This window comes from Arvicola amphibius, chromosome 9 (genome assembly GCF_903992535.2).
Source record: "Arvicola amphibius chromosome 9, mArvAmp1.2, whole genome shotgun sequence".
Classification (NCBI taxonomy): Eukaryota; Metazoa; Chordata; class Mammalia; order Rodentia; family Cricetidae; genus Arvicola; species Arvicola amphibius.
In genome coordinates, this window is record NC_052055.2 from 83373724 (window position 1) to 83393913 (window position 20190).

The 20190-nt window shown below is 38.4% G+C and overlaps 1 protein-coding gene across 1 annotated transcript in view; it reads right to left on the minus strand.

Annotated features, from left to right (window-relative positions):
- Positions 1 to 18034, minus strand: part of Adgrb3 (adhesion G protein-coupled receptor B3) — a 710232-nt gene extending 692198 nt beyond the window's left edge. The window contains exon 1 of the mRNA XM_038342237.1: positions 17278 to 18034. Within this exon, the coding sequence (XP_038198165.1) occupies positions 17278 to 18034 (757 nt within the window). The remainder of the gene's footprint in view (positions 1 to 17277) is intronic.
- Positions 18035 to 20190: the final 2156 nt, after the last annotated feature.

The window sequence follows — 20190 nt, forward strand, 5'->3', positions numbered from 1 at the left end:
AAATGCACAGTTACATTTTATTGCTATCTTTCTTAATTAAGTCTAGGAACAAATGTTAAGGAAGAGGCAGAAATAAGACACTTTTCAAGGGAACTTGACACTTCAGAAAGAGCAAGATTGATGGAACGCAGAGACAGAAGTGACAGTTGGCTTCATGTTAGGGCATGTAGGAGTCCTGAGATTCTAACTTGATAGAACCAATAAAATGGTAATCCATTAAAATCAAACACTACCAGAAAGGCCTATACTAGTCGGACATACACCCTAACTGGAAAAGTACTCAAGAAGATAAAGTTGCTTTCGCGGCCAAATGTAATTCCACATCACTGACTAATTCATTTTAAAAATAGAATAACAGTGATGCTGTGAACAGAATGGCTTGTCTTTAAAAGGAGGAGCAATGAAAAACAGGTATGTCGACGTAACTCACTATTTTCTCAGCTGCAGAGGAAATAAAGAATACAGGCTACATATTACCATACACTGAACACCCCAGGAAACACTTTAATTTCTCTTGGGTCTGTTAAATAAATGGATTACTTTTTATTAGGGATCAAAATTTCATTTGGTGGAGCAAAATCTCTAGCACAATAAAGTGCTTTGGGATCACCAAATTGATAACATTTACTGAGCCTGTACTGCATTGTTCAGGCATCAAGAAACTCCCATGTGGACATGGGCAGGCATTCAGCACTGCCTTGCTCCATCTCCCAAATTCTGTGCTAAAATTATCTGCTGTGAATACCGAGAGTAGGACGCCCTGAAGTTTAGAGAGATGTGAAATCTTCTGAAGTGCACAGGGCCAGAAACGACGAAGCAGGAGTCGATTCCGGGCCATTTGACTTTGAACACTATGAAATGTCTCTTGCAGAAATTTTGTTCTACCAATAAAATCAACGTCGGTAAGAAAGATCTAAAGCGCGAAACTGAAAGTGAAGATGTGGAATTTGCAGTCTCTCGAAGATAAAATATTCCTGCAGAGGAGTCAATAGTTAAAGGGAATTTGTTACTCTCTAATTTCCCATACCAAGTATGTGAGACTTCTTCTGAACTACCCGTGTAGGTGGCTGTGTTTGCAAACACAGAACGGTCTTTAGATTTTAGAAAACTACTTAACAAATGGTTTATGTTTAAGTCCATAGTAAAATCTATCATTTCTGATCTCCAAAGAGATCCATGGACTAATTGTTTATTCACTTTATTGGAAAGATGCCAAGTGAATTTTCAAAAATTTTAAGCCTTCTACTTTAAATTTTAGCTTCATTTCTGGCAGTGTGCTGGTAGCTTCACGATTCTCCAATGAAGACTATAATAAAAGTCAGTAAGTACAGTTTCACAGAGGATATTCTCAAACTACTGGAAAACATTGAGCTTTTCTTACTATACAAATGTGTACAATGCCTTAATCATTGAATGCTACATAGTTATCTAAAAATATGCAAATGTGTGTGTGTGTGTGTGTTACATATCACACGCACACATAAAAATTGTAGCAATTATCTCCATTCCTGGATTTTCTTCAGAAAACAGAAAGGGGGAAAGCAGAATGTATTTGCTTTCTTTTTTAATTCTTCAGTTGTCCAATGGATTATATACTCTCCTCTGACCCCTAGAGTGATCCTCTTATAGTTAATGGGCATAGCATAACCCAAATGTTTTGAGAATCTGAAACCCAGGAAAAGGAAGCACTGGCCTTAGAAGAGATTTTGACAGCACTCCACAAACAATGAGAGCAGTTCCCTCCCTGGTAAGCAACCCTGAGGCTTGTTTAAAGTTCACACCAGCCTCCCCGTGCAGTGCCCTCCCACTTCTCAGAGGAGGTAAGAATACTTCCCTGACAAAACCCCACCTACTCAAAGGGGAGGTTAATTAATGCTACATAATTAACCTCGCAAGAAAATTGCTAAGATTAATGAAGCAGTGCTTACTAAGTGATTACAAACTCCCCGGGGAATCTCTATAAAAATATTTGTTTACAAAAACCATCAACATTTATTAATAAAAGATTCTGTGTAAATTACCACAATGGTTAATCGATGGATCACCATCTATAATTCCTACACTGTGTGTTTATTGAAAAATGAGGGAACAAAGAGGGAAAGAAATGAGAATGAGCAAAGAGAGGCAGGAAAAAACACAGCAGAGAAAATGAGAGCTGCAGAAAGGAAAAGGTTCAGTGAACAGGACAAGGTTCACCTGAAGCTACCAGCCTAGAATGACCGTTTCTTGCTTGTATAGGCAGCAGTAACGGCTCATCCGATGATAACAATATCTTCTGTTTAATTCTTTTCTAAGACTCAGAAAACCTCAAGTAACTTTCAAAATAAAAGCTGCATTGTACTCTGGAGTACAATATTATGCATGTGGGAGCTAATTCCCTCCCCTCAAATACAGTACAAGATCATGGCCATCACACAAGTACCTGGAATTATTCAGCACATCAACAATAAGCCAAAGCACCATTGAGAACAATCACCATGAAGAACCTGTATACTAAGCCACAAAAATCAATTTTCTCATACTTCTTGGCCATCACATATTGATCAAGGTTCAAAGTTAGGTCTCTTCTTACCCACTAATAGCCTGGGCTGATATGAGAGCCCCTTTACTACATGCAAGATTACATGCCAGAAATAAGAGACATCAAAGCCTTAATCCAGCAAAGAAATTAGTGGTGTTACCTTTGCTCAGAAGTGACTGGCTAGAGCTATTCAAATAATCCCATGCAAAAACAGTCGTATATGAATGCAATTCCAATGACATGCCTGCCCAAACAGCCCATGCCTGGAATTATAGGGAGGAGGAGAACAATAATGATACCCCAATCATCCATTTATATCAATGGAATTCCAATATTAATAACATTTATGGTTTTCTTTAATAATATATCTTCAAATGTCCCAACATAGGAAGGGTGGATATGGGAACAAGGAATTATATATCTTAGTTAAGGGAGCCATACTAGGGTTGGCAGAGACTTGACTCTAGAGGGGTTCCCAGGTGTCCAGGAAGACGCCCCCAGCTAGTTCCTTGGGCAGCTGAGGAGAGGGTGCCAGAAATGTCCAGATCCTATTGCCATACTCATGAATATCTTGCATATCACCATAGAACCTTCACCTGGCATTGGATGGAGAAAATGACAGAGCCCCACATAGGAGCACCGGACTGAGCTCCCAAGGTCCTGATGAGGAGCAAAAGGAGGGAGATCATGAGCAAGGAAGCCAGGACCGCGAGGAGTGCTTTTACCCATTGAGACGGTGGGACAGATCTAACGGGAGACCACCAAGTCCAGTCGGAATGGGACTGATGGAACAGGGGACCAAACCGGACTCTCTGAATGTGGCTGACGGTGGAGGAGGACTGAGAAACCAAGGACAATGGCAATGAACATGACCTCTACAGCATGGACGGGCTCACTGTGAGCCTTGTCAGTTTGGTTGCTCACCTTCCTGGACTTAGGGGGAGCTGGGAGGACCTTGGACTTAACATAGTGAAGGGAACCCTGATGGCTCTTTGTCTTTGGAGAGGGGTGGAGTGGGGGTATGGATGGAAGGGATGGGAGGGAAGGGGTAGGAGGAGGGGAGGAGATGGAAATCTTTAATAAAAAAATGAGAAAAAAAAGAAAAAAAATAATATATCTTCAATCAGAGATATGCATTGTGAGTAATCAGAGAACTAAAAATATCAGATCGATTGATAATTTACAACTAACTAAAACTTTAGTCAAACAATAAAAAAGATCAGAATGTACCTACCACAGTGTAATCTATTTATAATTATAGATTTTAAATAAACTATGATGGCTGAGGAGACAGATCATCTGATAAAATCCTTGACACCTAGCATGAAGCTTAGAGTTCACGTCTCAGAAGTGATGTACATGCCAGGCATGAACAGCAGACGGCACCTGCAATCCTAGTCCTCTGCAGGCAGAAACAGGGATTCGCTGAGTAAGATGACCAAATAGTCGATCCAAATTTGTGAGCTCACAAACAGAGCAACAAGAGACCTTTCTTCAATATACAAGGGGAACAACAATCGATACCTAGCATCAACTTCTTGCCTACACATTCATACCTTACACATATTTGTGCACCCACATATTGAGGATGTACATGCACAAAAATAATAAAATAATAAATAATATTAGAGTTAAATGTGTCTGAGATGAGTTTATCACAGAAGACTCATATGTGAACAAGAGACATGCTTACATTAATGCAAGTTTTCAGTTGCGCTTATGACTGGAAGTCGTCTGGGAAGAAGCCTAAAGTCTAGAGAACTAGAAAAATGGAGAACCAGGGTGTCCTCCCTCAAATCCAGACTGTCAGGCTCCATATGCTAAAGCAGGGGTTCTCAACCTTCCTGATGCTGTGACATTTTAATACAGTTCCTCGTGTTATGGTGACCCCAACCACAAAATTATTTTTGCTGATACTTCATAACCATAATTTCACTTCTATTATAAATCATAATGTAAATAGCTCTGGATAGACAGTTGCCCAAAGGGTTGTGACCCATGAATTGGGAATCACTGCTCTACAGGCAGTGTCAAATGGCAAATATAAGAAGTAGGTCATGAGAGGTCATTTCTTTGACTAATGTGAAGCAGTAAAAGGTGACCTCACCTTTGACATAAACCTACCATGGATTCTATCCCATAATGCTTGGACAAGCAAACCTTGAAACGTCTTGGTAGACTGACGCTTGCTAGCAGACAATAAAGGCCAATTGGGCTAGATGACACGTGGTAGTTAAGTGGCAGAATGTTGGTGGCATGCTCTCCAACAGGTCTAAACATTGTCTGATATATAGTAGGGGATGCAGGATTGCACAAGTCTAGATGCTAGTCTCAGACAAAACTGAGTAGCACATTGTGTGGGGAGCTATATATTATATATAATCCTCACATATATGGAGTAGAGCTAAGAGCAGATATGTGGGTCATAGGATCCTAGACAAATATTATGGATTCTATCCTATCCTGAGCATAATAAAAACAAAACGGTGGTTCTTACGTTTTCTTGGTGATTCGACATTGGAAATAGTTTTACAGAAGGAAATACATAGGGCTAACCTTCCCAAATTCTCATAAGCAGGCTAAGATGCTGCAGCAGCTTTTCAAATGCATTTGCTTCTGTGATCAGCACAGGGAGATGGGAGGGGCTGAGGAGCAAGACTCTAGGCCTCCTAACTGCTTAAACTAACAACTTCTTTGGTTTTTTCTTTAATATTTGGGGTCTCAACTTTTCTTGAAAGAAAATTAATGTTACCAATGCTAAGGAGGAAAGATGTGCATGCTTGCAAAAAAATATGCCTTCTTTCTCTAGCCTTCATCAGTTTAGTCATTTAGGGAATCAACTCCTACTCTATAATATCATTGCTCAGTTTTTGTGGTTTCTGTGGTCTCATGATGGAGACCAGAGGCCACCACATGCACTATTTATTATGCCTAGAATTCATTTATGCCCTTTACAAGAAATTCAACACCAACATATGGTCATTAAAAAATTCCGAGAAAACCACAAGGGGATTAAAAAGTCACATATTTTAGGTGAGTAGATTTTTAACACACTATAAGCTACAGTTTAAAAAGCTGCTCCCAAGCTATTTTATTACATATTTGAAATTAAAGATTATTAAAAAAAATAAAGGGACACTGTACCGTATCAATTTCTTAGGCATTTTTCATTACTTAAACCATTGACTTTGAAATTACAAAAAACTGAGGACAGCCAAAAGTGGCTGACCACAGGCTGAAGGATCTGTATGAAAGCTGACCTCTCCGGAGAGCCAAAGTAAACTGAAATCCCTCAGTCTGTGGGGCGCTAGCAGGTTGTTGAAAGCTTGCCAGATTAATAGGGAAAGATTACATAAAGTAAACAGATTTGTCCCTCCCAAGGTGCCCTCGTTTCCATATTACCATTATTTTGAGTAGGCAACTTAAAAAGATTTTCCTAATATCTGGTATATTCTAGTTCACAAAATCTCATAAAATTGTATGAGTAAACTTAAAAACAAAGACAATTGTTTTCCTTTTCACATATGAAAAAGAATTAAAGGCTGAGGTGAGGTGGTCAGCAGGAAATGGCCGGGACTACACAGGCACAGCTACCTACATTCTAACCCCAATTCCCAGCGGAAGGATACTAACTAACCCCGGAAAGCTGTCCTCTGACCTCTATACATGCACCACAGCATGCTGTGCCCTCGCTCATAGGCACACATACATTGTTTACACAGAAACACACAAAATCGTGCTCATGTCTATTAAATGTATATTAAATGTCTATAATAGTCAGCTAGAAAATCAACAAACTGGATGATGACTATAGAAAGATTTTTTAGAGAACATAAGATAAGGGCAGTGATTAAGAAGAATACATATAAGATGCTGAGGTGAAAATAATAATCGTATTATTACTACACGGTTGTACTTTCCAAAAAAAGAAAAGCAGCAGTTAAATGACAATTACAACTTCTCTATGCACCCTGGATGATCAATGTGCCAATCCAGAAAGGGTTAATTATTTTATTAATCCCTTTGCACATTGAAGGGAAGAATGGAAAATTCAGCATGGGGTTCCCATGAGCCTCAGTGGCTCTAAGGAACTACTTATAGCTATGTTTAGGAGAACTGCAGGAAGCAACCACCTGCCCTCTGTTAAAGTGATTTAAGAACAGGGAAGACAAGGATTGTGCCGGACAATGACAGAGCCATAACTAGCAACAAGTTTAACCAATAAGGAGATGGTGACTATCCAGCTTCAAGAGGAGAGTGAGGTGAAATTTCCCTCTGTATGCTGTGAATGCCATCGGTTAATATAGAATCTGCTTTGGGTTTATTGCAGTGCAGAATAGGGCAAAGTGGGAACTCTAAGCAGAAAAAGGAGGAGTGAGTAGGTGGAGTCAAAGAGAAGCCATGAGCCCTGCTGGAGACAGACACCAGACAGAACTTTTCCTGGTAAGCCTAAGCCATATGGCGATACACAGATTAATAGAAATTGGTTATTTTAAGATGTAAGTGCTAGCTAGAAATATGCATAAGCTAATAGACCAGGCAGTGTTTTAATTAATCCAATTTCTATGTGGTTATTTTGGGGCTGGGTGGCCGGGAACAAACAAGCAGTCTCTGTAACAGGAGAGGCTACTCAGCCGCCATCACTACAATCTTCAGCTGAGACGTGGAGCCCACCCAAAGCAACCCAAACCAGGTACCTAGACACAGCACACACCCTCACCTCCTAAACTCCCATTCACAGAGGCTATTCCTCAAGACCTCCTAAGAAAAAAAATTAAATAAAATCAACTAAAAAGGCAGCATTCCCCAAACCACAGACTTCCTAAGATACTAATAAAAAAAGTATATACTAGATAGATCATCTTAGAAAACTTCGACACATGCTTAGAAACAAGTAATTTGCTTAGACTCAAATTCATATTAAAAGTGAATTTAAGTAAATATACCACCATACATACCAAAAAAGAACTGCAATCTAATGGATAGAACCACTGAATTATTAACAGCAGTCTTATGAGAAGGTTTATTCTGTTCATTTCCTGACTGGATGTCAAATCGTCCTCCTGGACCAGGCTCTTTCACGTTATAGAGACATTGCCGGATGCATATTCTGACAATGATTATGATCAACTGAAGCAATCTTCCCATTGCATACTTTCAAGTGAAGGTTTTATCAATCAGGCAATGGTGAAAGAGTCTTTTAATTCTGATAATATAAAACTTAGATTCAAGTGTTTCCACAACTGTGATAAACCAGTAAGACCACCAATTCCTACACATTTCGTACCTTTCAGTTATATTATTGTTGTGTTTGTTTGATAAATCATTGTATTTAGACCACACACTATTGGTCTAAGTAGGATGCACCTCACACTGTCATTGCCCAAATAAGCAATGCCTGCAGAAAAGCTCTACAAGCCATACTTTTTCATTGGGAGGATTGGCCCTATTCTTTTAACACATAAAATGCTAATTCACTTTACTCATTTTTCTCTGCAAGAAGCATTTAAACTTTCCAATGGGTAATGCAAATTAAAGTACTATGTTATAGACATGCAAGTATAGAAATTAATGTTTTTCCCCAAAGTTTATTAGTTTGTTTGCAAAAATTCACCTTAAAAGGATCATCAGGAGAAATTTTTCAGAAAGGTAAACTTTTCTGTGACACTTTATCATTTACTCATAATAATTTTCAAAAAAGTTTTTCACCTCTGTAGCTTTTTCTCTGCTGGAGACCGAAATCTCTTTGTTTTGGTATTGATGTCTACATGTATTTAAAACACTGTGATCAGGCCCCATTGGAACTCTAAGGTCATTTCCATGCACAAGTTGGTGATATTTTTTTCAAACAATTTTCACTTCCTAATGAAACTAGCAATCTAAGAAGGAGTCTGGAAATATTTTATCTTAGAAGTAGGTCACCAAGTCAGTTATTTCCTTTCTCATAATGCAAACACTGTTTACCTCGCGTTTTATAAAGTAATTTTAAAGACAAAACTAAATGACAATGTTCTGCTTTGCTTTCGTATTGCTGTGATAAACCACTGTGAAGACGGAACTTTGAGGAGGGAAGGGCACATTTCTTCTCACACTTCCAGGTAATAGTTCATCCCTGAAGGAAGTCAAGATAAGTCTTGAGCAGGATTCTGGGACATAATACCACAAGGAACATTTCTTATGTGCTTACTGCCTGTGACTTGTTCAGTTTGTTTTCTTCTACACCTAGGGCCACCTGTCCAGTAGTAGCAACATCACAATGGGTTGGGCCCTCACATATAAATCATTAACCAAGAAAATGCCACCCACAGACATGCCCACATCAGCCAACCTGATTGAGACATTTCTTCGGTTGTGCTTTCCTCTTTCCAGATGACTCTAGTTTGTGCTATGTTGCAGTGGGGGGGGGGAGGGGGGGTCATAGTAACACGTATGACCTAAGAAAAGATTCCTATTTGTTCCACTGGTTTAAATGTTATATTTTCTATGTACTTGTTATTTGGTGGGCTTTCTTCACTAACTGAAGATAAATGAGCAATCTTTAATAACTAGGAAGGTGGGTTATTCTCTAATAAGATTTAACTCTTGGATCACAATATAAAGGCTAACTATAAATGGAGTGATAGGGAACTTCAGCCAATCACATTCCGTTTAGGGTGTGTCCCCCTGGGGCCACAAAAAAACATAAAACATCCAGGTGTGCTTGCCTCTGTCCTTTTGTTCCCTGTGCTCCTGGATCGCTGAAACCCTGGTTATGTAAGTTTTTCCTTTCTTCCATTTATTAAAGCTGAATATTTCATATTAAGCTAGTCTGGTTAATTCTAACTACTGATCGACCACGCCCCTTCAATGGAGCAATGAACAGAGCTATAGAGAAAAGATCTTATAATTTTACTTTAGAAAAAATTCAAAATCTTCAAACGAATACTAAAACAATCTACTTTATTTTCTTAACAACATCTGAATATGAAGAAGCTAGGGGCAGCCGGGCGGTGGTGGCGCATGCCTTTAATCCCAGCACTCGGGAGGCAGAGGCAGGCAGATCTGAGTTCGAGGCCAACCTGGTCTACAAGAGCTAGTTCCAGGACAGACTCTAGAAACTACAGGGAAACCCTGTCTCGGAAAAAAAAAAAAAAAAAGAAGAAGCTGGGGGCTCGATGCCTATTGTCATACTCCAGGGAAAGAAATGCCAACAAAGCCATCCTCTTCTTCTAAGTGATTTAAGACAGATATGAAAGAGAATCCTTTGGCATTTGAAGAGAACTCCTTTACAAGGAAAGCCTCCAAATATAATCTTCATTTTGTATAATGCAGCAGAGTTTAAAATACTTGGAAACAATTTAACTTGAATAGCTTGGTTGCCTATAAGCAAAGACATCCTAAGGACAGCTTTCCAGGCTGAGATGAATCATCCACCACTGCGTTGATCTATTTGAAGTATTAGTCATGCCTCCGTCAGGATAGAAATCTAAAGATGCTGTCTTTTATTCATATAACTCAAAATGTACACACACTCATGAGGTTGAATGGTTCTTCATTAAATTCACAGACAAGTTCAAATAATTAAATCACAATCTAAAATATTAGCAATTCCTTATGGTTATGTAGAGAATAAGATTTTTAAGTGATTTCAAAAATCTCAGTGATGGAAAGAGAATCTTTTAAATGGATGCATAACAATAAAAATATAAAGATAGGATAAACAACCAGATAAATAATAATCATATGCTGATGTTATATAAAATAGAACTCTTTTATTCAATATTCAAGAATACTAATTTTAACATGGGCAGATTTTAAACCCTAAAAAATGTGTCAGTGAAAGATTATTTCACTTCAAATGCATAGTTTGAAAGACTTCCATGCTGTACACGTTGATGGACCATTCTTCATAAAGGAGAGTAACTACCCTACTATACTTGATACATGGCAATTCACACCATTAGTTTGAGTTGTGCTTTGCTTCAGAATTTCAACCATATTTACATAGAAATAACAGAAACTTTTCTTAAAAATCCTAACAGAGTTCGTTCCTTGTTTGGGTTTGTTTGTTTGCTTCTGTTTTTGTCTTACAGGGTTATATTCACTAAAAAAGAATTTCACACACAACACATTACAACCAAATACTCAGTATACTCCTGGTCTTGAAACATATATTTACACATCAATAAATAAATTAAGGAAAGAATGTTTATAAACGATATTTTTCCTTTACACACACACACACACACACACACACACACACACACTCACTCACAAAGCAAAATGGCAGCTGATACCTCAGCTGCAGCCTGCCTAACAACTCAGGTGTCACTTTTCCTTTTTTGTATTCTCTATCCTCCTGCCAAGAAGAAAAAGTAAAGTGTAGTCCAGACTTTTCTGTGGACAATTAAAAGACAAAAAGCAGCATCAACAATGAAAACATATGGACCCATAGGAAGATTCAGTTTCACATTGGCTATTAGCTTTATGTTGAACCTAAATTATCATGTCTATTATTGCGCAGAATTATAAAAATACTTTAATATGTCAATCACATTAGAAGAATACTTTATAACAAACATAAATCTCTGCATTATGTGGATTTCAATGAAAAAGACAACACTGTTTTGAACTACCAAAAGGAGAAGTTTGAGAGAGGAAAATAATTACTAATGCTTGTTAATGTTCTAGCATAACGTGACAAATGTGCTAAGTATCAATAGGAGCAATCTTATTGAACACAACTCCATTATCGCAGGTATAATTCCCAGCTTATTAATGAGTCAAGTTTACTTACTTGTCAAAGGTTCCTGAGTCATTCTACAAACTCAGCTCCATGTACATCAAACTACTGCTTTCACTTCAATGAAGTGACACATCTAGAAATCTTAATGTATATCAGATTTTAAGTAAAGAAAATAAATCTCCGATACATTAAATGACTACATTAGGATACTGAACTGAGAACTTTTCATGGATATTAATAGAAACTAAAATATCAAATTATTAATCTCACTACTTATTTTTATACTTAATATAGCATTTACCAAGTATTAGAAATGTAAGAAGAAATTAAAATATATTAGTGATACAATTTTTATGTCAAAGGACAGCTCAAAAGATAGCTTCATGATCTTTTGGATTCATAATCTGAAAGCCCAACACATGCTATTTTTAAAAACATATATATATATATATATATAGAGAGAGAGAGAGAGAGAGAGAGAGAGAGAGAGAGAGAGAGAGAGAGAGAGAATTGTGATTATTAGGGGGAAGAACATGTGTATATGTGCAAGTGGAGGCCAGATGTCAACATCAGGTGATATTTATCAAGACAACTATCTTTTATTTATTTATCTATTTATTTATTCATTCATTTATTTATTTATTTATTTTGACAAAGCTTCTCTCATTGGTACGTAGCTTACCAAGAAGGCTAGAAATTCTTAGATCTCCACTTCCCAAGTTCTTGATTTATAACACTTCCAAAATCCTAGCTTTATTATGGTTTCTGGGATTTAATTCAGGTCGTATGTGGCAAATATTTTACTGACTGAGCTATCTTTAAACCCCAGGAAAATTTATTTTTTAATTATACTAATTCTTACTTTAAGAGCCAGTTGACTTTTATAGGAAATATATACCAGGTTAATTCTAAAGGAAACTGTATTTCACAAAATAACAATCACAAAAAGATGACTAACAGTATAATCCCTTAAGGGAAATGCAGTGAATTAAAGGATGCGTGGAGCTCAACTATCAGGGAAGTAAAACGCCTACGGTAATTTTTGAAGAAACATAATTTTAATACATTTATCTGCAGCAGACACAAAGACCTATTGAATCACAAGCCTCTTGCCTTATGTGTGCAAGCATGACATGCTGGCACACTTCACTTAATTTCCAACTCTCTCAATATTATAAAGCAGTTGCTTCCAAAACCACATTGCAAGCATTTTCTTTCATAAACACTGCATATGTGAAGTACTTCCTAAACTGGTAAATGTCTAAAATTGAAAATGAGAAAATCAGCAATTTTTGACTAGCATTTTTCATTTTTGGCAATATTCTGCTATTACAATATGTATAGTTCCTAATCTAGAGCTAAAATACAAATCAATGTTCTGTTGTTTTATACAAGTGTTGTCTTCAAACTGTGGCAGGCAAGTTTTTGGAAATGCTATGACTATAGCAGTAGTGCAAGGGGCAGAAGATATGCGCAGAGAAATGTACCAATTTATTATCACTATTTTCTAGATGGTAAAACTTAACAAGCTATTCTTATCATTCACATGTCCAAACAAATATGGTGAAATAATAATACTAAGTGCCTGTATTCTGCTTGCTCTTTCAAAGCATTATTAGAAGACCTCAGAGATCAGTCTCTGACATCAGCAATGCATTAATGAAATTGGAAAGGTTATGAATGGTATTCATCTTCTCATAGAAGAGAAAGTAAAAGGTGACTGCTTTTCCAATGAGATTCATCAGTAATTTTTGACTGCAATTAATACATTAACATCTTCCCTTTTCAGAACTTTATTCTTTCATTCACTTAATGTTTATTTCAACCTGTAGTCACCAAGATTATGTTAAGACTGGGCTACAATTTCAAAACTCCAATCTTTTTACTCAACTAAAAATCTGGCAAAGGAGAAAAATATAAGTAAAAGAATCACATAGCAAGACAGTTAAGTGCTCGAACAAAACTACAGTATTTGCAAAGTACTGCGGTATTCAGCAAAAGAAGGGGCAAACTTCAGGGTCTGATTCTTCAAGGAAAGAAAGATGGATGGATTATATATTCTTTGACGAAGGTTCAGTGATAGCAATAATTCACAAAAAGACTCATGATCCAAGGAGGGTAAGAAGGAAGATGAAAAGTGGGAGAAAAAGTAATATAAAGGCAAAGAACAAAAATATTAGGGCACAGGAGATAAAAATCCCCCAAGATTATAAATGTGTGCAAACACACATACACACAACACACACACACACACACACACGCACACACACACACACACACACACACACACACACGGGTTAGAGTCTGGAGTTTACCCAGTCACAGAGTGACTCTTCCCTTGAAAGCTGGAATATTCAGGATTAGCATAGCCAGTCTAGAAAGACAAATGGGTGAGTGTGTGCAGATTTCCTGGAATCTATACAGGGATCCTGCTTCCCTTCACATAAGTAGAGCCATTGATGTCAGCAGCACACAAAGGTTCCTTTAAGACTTCTTATATGACTTGGATATTCTGGTGTAGGATTCTTCTGTTCAAACTGTTTTAATATTGCCATTCTAAATAAAGTACTGACATACGATCTTATGCCAAAATGTCTATCCTAACTATATAGTTCAGAGTCATCTTCTGTAATAAAGCATATTACTGAAAATGTGAAAATGGTTTTCTGAATGGTTGCTGGTCTGTTCCCAGAATTCCATCCAAAAATCCAGTGGATACCAATGTTATGTTGTGTGTGTGTGTGTGTGTGTGTGTGTGTTATGGTCTTAGAAACCAAATACTGTCTAAACTGTCAAATCACTGTTTTTAAAAAGAGTCACTTTTCTAAAATTAGTCTCATGATTTCAAATAAAAAGCAGGAGTGAATGATAGCTAACTTTCTGTGAGCAGATGTCACCTCCAACTATGTCAAATACAACTTTCAATTAGAATGTTCTGGAGTGTACTCAGATGAGATGTTCAATGAAACACCAGTGCAGGAAAATTTTTGTGTGTTGTAGTCTGCAATTGTTGTTATCACAAGAAAGGGAAATAAGTTCTGCACCTTGATGAATAACATTTATTTATTTTTTAAAAAAAAATCCTCTCTTAGAGCAGACATCCACTGTGGAGAGCCTACTCTTTGCTCAGTGCTAATTGCATTCTCATAACCAAATTGAGCATAACCACAATAGCCATTGTCATACCTTGGTCATGAACCTCAGTACTGTGCAAAAACAATCTAGAGTTGTGTCTATTGTTTGGAGAATCCCTGATAAATCTGTGCCACTTGTATGATACAATCTAGGTAGACCTGCTAAGACTGACTGTAGTCACTAAGTACACAATGAATGAACTGGAAGTCCACAATTGTGGTGGGAATAATGCTGTATTAATTCTCATAAAACCTTCAGCAGAGATGAATATTTTCTTCCATAAAAAACATGATCATCAAACAATATAAGTGTGGGTGAAAATTTTAAAATCTCATATTATAAATTAGAAGAACCCTTGAGTTAAATAAGAGCAGCAATTCAGTATGTAATTATTAGCCTCAACCTCTGGCTGCAGTTATGTGGTTTACTTGAAATAATATTGAATAAATCATTCTTAACATAGTATTTTATGTCACTTACATAAAATATTTAAGAATTAATGTACTTTGCATAAATGGTACAAAATTAGGAGTCTAAATTTTCATATTCTTTTCCTACAATGCATCCTAAACAAAAAAAAAAAACCTTCTTTGGATGAGATAAGAAGGCTATCATACATATTTTAAAGAATTATTTATAAATGTACCAACTACAATGTATCAGGGGAACTACTTATCCTCACGTTTCTAACTCCAGGCACCCAGACAATTAAAAAGTATAAATTTAGACTACAAAGAATATAGCTGGGGAATTTTTATTGATATAGCTTTTAAAAAAATCCCCTATTATATAAATTTGGTACTTTGGCATCATACACATTATAAAATTTCAAGATAAGCACATATTTGCCTCTGCAAGTATTTCCTTCTCATTTTTACAGCTGATTAGCAACATGAAATAAGTCTTTTACCCATGCTTTATGATACAATGCCTCCAACCCACTCATCTGCAAATCAAATGTGCACTGTGGCTTCTACACATCCCCGCAATGTCTTCAGCCACATCCCATGCTGGCCACCAGCAGCAGCCCTGAAAATCATGCATAATGAGCTCACAACTTTTCTTTTACCGCCTCCATTTGAGAACAGGCTGCAGAACTAGATAAATTCTCCGCTCTCAATCTGATCAGGGCTGAAGTTGATGATCGAATTTGAACAACCGAAGAACTGCATTTATAATTCCCATTTAAACACCAAGAAGACACGCAAAGCTCAGTTTCTGATGCTCACTGCTTTCTCAGTGAGCCTGTGGCATCCCCGTTTCTGGGTGTACTGTAGCTCTTATTCTAGGGGACACTAATTAGTTTTAAATGGTGTTAAATACCATCCCTGCAGTTGGAAGTGCTTCTCTGGGATTTTTTTTTTTTTTTTTTACTAGCAAAAAGAACTCCTGTAATTTAAAACTACTTTGTTTTCTTCAGCCACAGCTGTTAGTGAGACACTGACCTGTGGAAATCTGAAAAGGCTTCAGCCCTTTCTCCCTGCCATTAGCCTACACTCATTTTCTAACTTTCTTTTCTGCCTTGTGCCATTGCTTTTCCATAATTCCCATCCCCCAAATTGCAGCCAGTAGAGAAAGAGCACTGAGCTGTCGAGGCTTCTCCCCCTCCCCTTTCCCCTTGCTGGCTCCACTTCCCTACAAAGCCTTGGCTACCATTAAAGAAAATTCTCCAACAACGTGTCAATTTTATATTGGCCACAAAGACAACTTCTGTTGGGGGAGGGAGAGGAAAGAGGGACTGGAGCTTGGCTGTCCCTTTCCACAGACTGGGATCTTTGTGGCAATCAGAAAACATTTCCTGCATAAGAAATCAACACACTCACTGGTCGCAGGGCTGGGGGACAAGAAAGAATATGTACTGGCTCTGTCCTCTAACGAATGGAGCATAGCCATTAACCTTCCAAGCAAAAGTCATTTTCTCAAAATATGCCATGCTTTCTTACATTATTAAAAAAAAAAAATCCACAATCTTAAAGCTTCTGCTAGCTCCCCCACTGAGGATGGGTGAACATTACAAGCCACAGGAACACTTGCGATTCTTCCTCTGCATTTCCATTGCACTATTTTGTTTTGTTTTCCCCCACTTAGCTCATTTCTGAGTCTCCCTCCCGCCCTCCCCCCTCTCTCTCACTCTCTCTCTGTCTGTCCGTCTCTCTCCATATCACCATATCAACAAAGGACCAAGAAAGTATTGAGAAACGACTTGCAACTCGGGTGGTTTAGAATCTATCTGTGCCTTCATTGCCACCAACCCCTCCTTTCTGCTGGAGACTTCAGAAATGGAGACCCAGGGAGCTGTGGCTTCCAGTGTGTTTCTCTTGACTGGCCAAAGACCGCACACAGGAATGTATTGTGCAAAATTCTCTACACAAAAACAAGGACCTGGGTGAAAACGGTCCCTCATGACTTCAGAGACAGGCAGTCTCCGAGTCCACATAGGCTTTCTGTGGAGTGTTTCCTCAAGTCACAGGGAGAGGAGAGTAAGAAACAGGTGAAAGGAAGGGAAGCGGACATTTGCTGGAGCTGATCAGAAGGAAGTTTGTATATGCATTTACCTTTAGGAGCATGTGTAGATTTCCTAGCCTGCACAGAAGCACACATTTCCTCATTAACCCTTAACACAACTGGCTTCTCATTTCTGTATCTCTCTTCTCCTGAACATTCTCCCAGACTTCCAGAGCACGCTGAGCTGCCCATCACCTCTGCTCCTCTCTAACATCATGAAGGCTAAACCTAGTTTAAACTTAGGAGCCCTTCAACAGTGAAGACCACAAATCAAATTACTTCAAAGCTGACAGAATAAATTAGGCTTAGTGATCCAGCAAGGGTTACTTCCATGCAAAGTTTTCCCCACCCCACCCCCAGCACCCATTTCCCCCTTTCTCTGGGCACTTACCTTCTTTGGGTGGTCTTTTAGCCTCCCTGGTCAGATTGCAGACTTGAGTAGTTTGCAGCTCCTGAGTCAGGCAGCCCTCCGTCTGCTCATTCAGGGGTAACACGACGTTATTCAACAAAACCAGCGACTGGTCATCAATTCCCCACTCTCCCAAATGCTGAGGGCAGGTGCACTTTGTGTACATCAGTCCACAAGCCTCTGGTCTCCCATTTTCTGATTTTAAGCAACTCTCCAACCAAGTGCATAAGACATGGCACCCAAACTGGCTTGGGCTCACCTTGTTCAGTACCAAAAACTCAAAAAAAGATTTCTGATCTTCTTCGCCCTTTTTCTGTAATCCCGGAAAATCAGTTGGAAATACTCGACGTATCTGAATAAAATTTTTATCATACTGTAGAAAAACAAAAGCATTCTTGGAACTGCAGAGTTGCATTATAGAATGGTTCTTTCTCAAAAGATCCTTTATTTTTTCATGGGAAAAATGATCAAACTGATAAGCCAGAAGGGAAAAGTTAGAGCAGCTAAGGTCTTTTTTGGAAAATTTCAGGTAAATGCTATATTTGGTTGGATCTGGATTTTCCAGCGTCCAAGTGCAGTTTGTAAAGTTTTTGGGAAACATTTCACTTACAGAATAGGATCCATAAATGACTCCCTTCACCAAAGTTGAACACCAGAAGTCTTGGGCAGCATTAAATCCAAACATAACCAGGAGATAGGTGGAAAATATATAAATCAGCAGGTTACGAACAGCCTTCATCCTATGTCATTTGGCCTGTAAAAATGGCAGCGGAAGTGAAAAGCAAGCAGAAGACCACAGACATTGAGAAAACAAAACCCTTCCAATATTGCAGCCAGCTGTTTGCAAGATTTCCGTAAAAAGCCCTTTTTTAAAAGAAGGGCAGGTGATTTTTATTTTATAACGCCGGGAAATTACCAGTTGCCGTGTGAACAGCGCCCTCACGTGGCTACTGGCGATGAACAGATTCTCCACATTCAATATAAAAATAACATTTAATAGATTATTAATAGTTATGTCCTAATTCATCCACCAGGGTTTCCTGCACATCCATTATCAATCTACCAAGTGAAGCGGGACAACTGGCTTTCTGGAGTAACCTACATGTTAATTGCTGAGATACTGGACTCAAGTTCCCCAGCCTTTTTCCTCTCCCTCTGTCTTCCGCCTGCGGTAAACACCACCACACAGAATCTAATCTGATAATCTGGGAGCAGCTGTCATCGCATCATTTCTTTACTCTTTAATGTGAAAAGTAATCACGATAAATTAGAGCCACGGCTTTAAAGGCAAAAACGATCATGGGTTCCAGATGGAGCATCGTCTCCCAAATGCCCCTAACTTGCCTTTGCAGGGGGCACCATGTGAACTGATGAGAAATGCCCGTGCAAAAACATGGGCATTCGTGTGGACACATAGGACAGGAAAGCCATCATCTGGGAAGGGCACAGATGGACAGACACAGGAAAGTCTTGATGTTCAGCATCACCACTGAGGACAAGATTGGAGGCAGTCATTTCATATGACATGCCCTCCTGGGATGCATAAAGTGGATCAGTGTATTAGTATCTGTATCCAAAGGCGATGGGGGGGGGGATCCCAGAACTGCACTCACTGAGCTCCCTCCAGTCTTTAATTTTCTCTCTAAATTGTGGTTGTCTTATCTAGCATTATCTCCTGTAAATTAGGATTTACACATTATAGATACAAAAATTGGTATTTCCCCCTATTGATCTCAATGACCAAATTTATGCCTTTCAAACAAGTGCTCCAGAGCTCTTCTTCTTTTTTTACTTGTTTTTATCCATTATCAAAGCATTCTCGATTAGATTTATCTCTGTAAGTTGTTATCCCAAAATAACTTGAATATTTTTCAGCTTTAACCTTTACGAAGTTATTTCTCAGAATAAATGACAGTGCTTTTTTTTTGTCCAGCCTTTGAGCTGATGAAAGTGATGTCAAGTTAATTTTAAAAGGCTTTAGGCTGAAGTCTTTTCCACTGTTCTATAAGAAGAGATATTCAGACAGACATATAGACAGTTAAAGAGTTTCCATGCCTGCTCTGTCTGGTCCTCTTTGAGCCAAAGCACAAAACCTTCTTTGCCATTGCATAACACACCAACACATGCACTGCCAACCCAATGACCAAAGTCCCTGAACATATCTGCAATTTATAGATCATAATTCAAGTAGTATGTCTTGACAGAGGCCAGACAGCCCCAACTGTAAATCTCTATATAGCAGCAGTCTAAAATAACACCGGAGCTGACAGGACTACCAGAACAGCGTTTTCTCTTTCAAACGCACAGCGCAATGAGGAATGCCTTTTCCAGTTGGAAAAATAAAGGCAATGATCTTTTAGAGATCAAAATGTGTGTTTAAGAAAAACTGGAAACAATCTCCTCCGCGTGTGTAAGTGTGTGTGTGTGTGTGTGTGTGTGTGTGTGTGTGTGTGTGTGTAGTGCTGTAGCACTTCGCAGGCAATGCAGGTCTGCGCAGTGTTCTTCAGGATAGAGTGTAGGCGTTGAAAGCCAATGTGACAGTAAGTGTCTAAATTAGGAATTCCAACCATGAAAGGGGGCTTCATTTTATAATCAGGAACTCAAAAGGAGGTCGTATTTTTTTCCTTATAAAATCGATATTTCTGCTTCCATTTATTTGACAATGAATGTCTGCAATACTGAGCTTATCAGTGATTAGAAAGAGTGGGAGAGAGCTGCTTTCCCATCCCTCTTGAGCAGGCACCCTTCACGGAAAGCTCTTCATTTTTAATCAGTCTTGGTGGAGGAAGTCTTGAATTTTTTTCCAAATAATAATAAATATGAATCATTGAACTGTCCCACCCCCACCCCCACTGCAGGGCCTGTTCAAACAACTGTATATCTGTCTACGGAAAA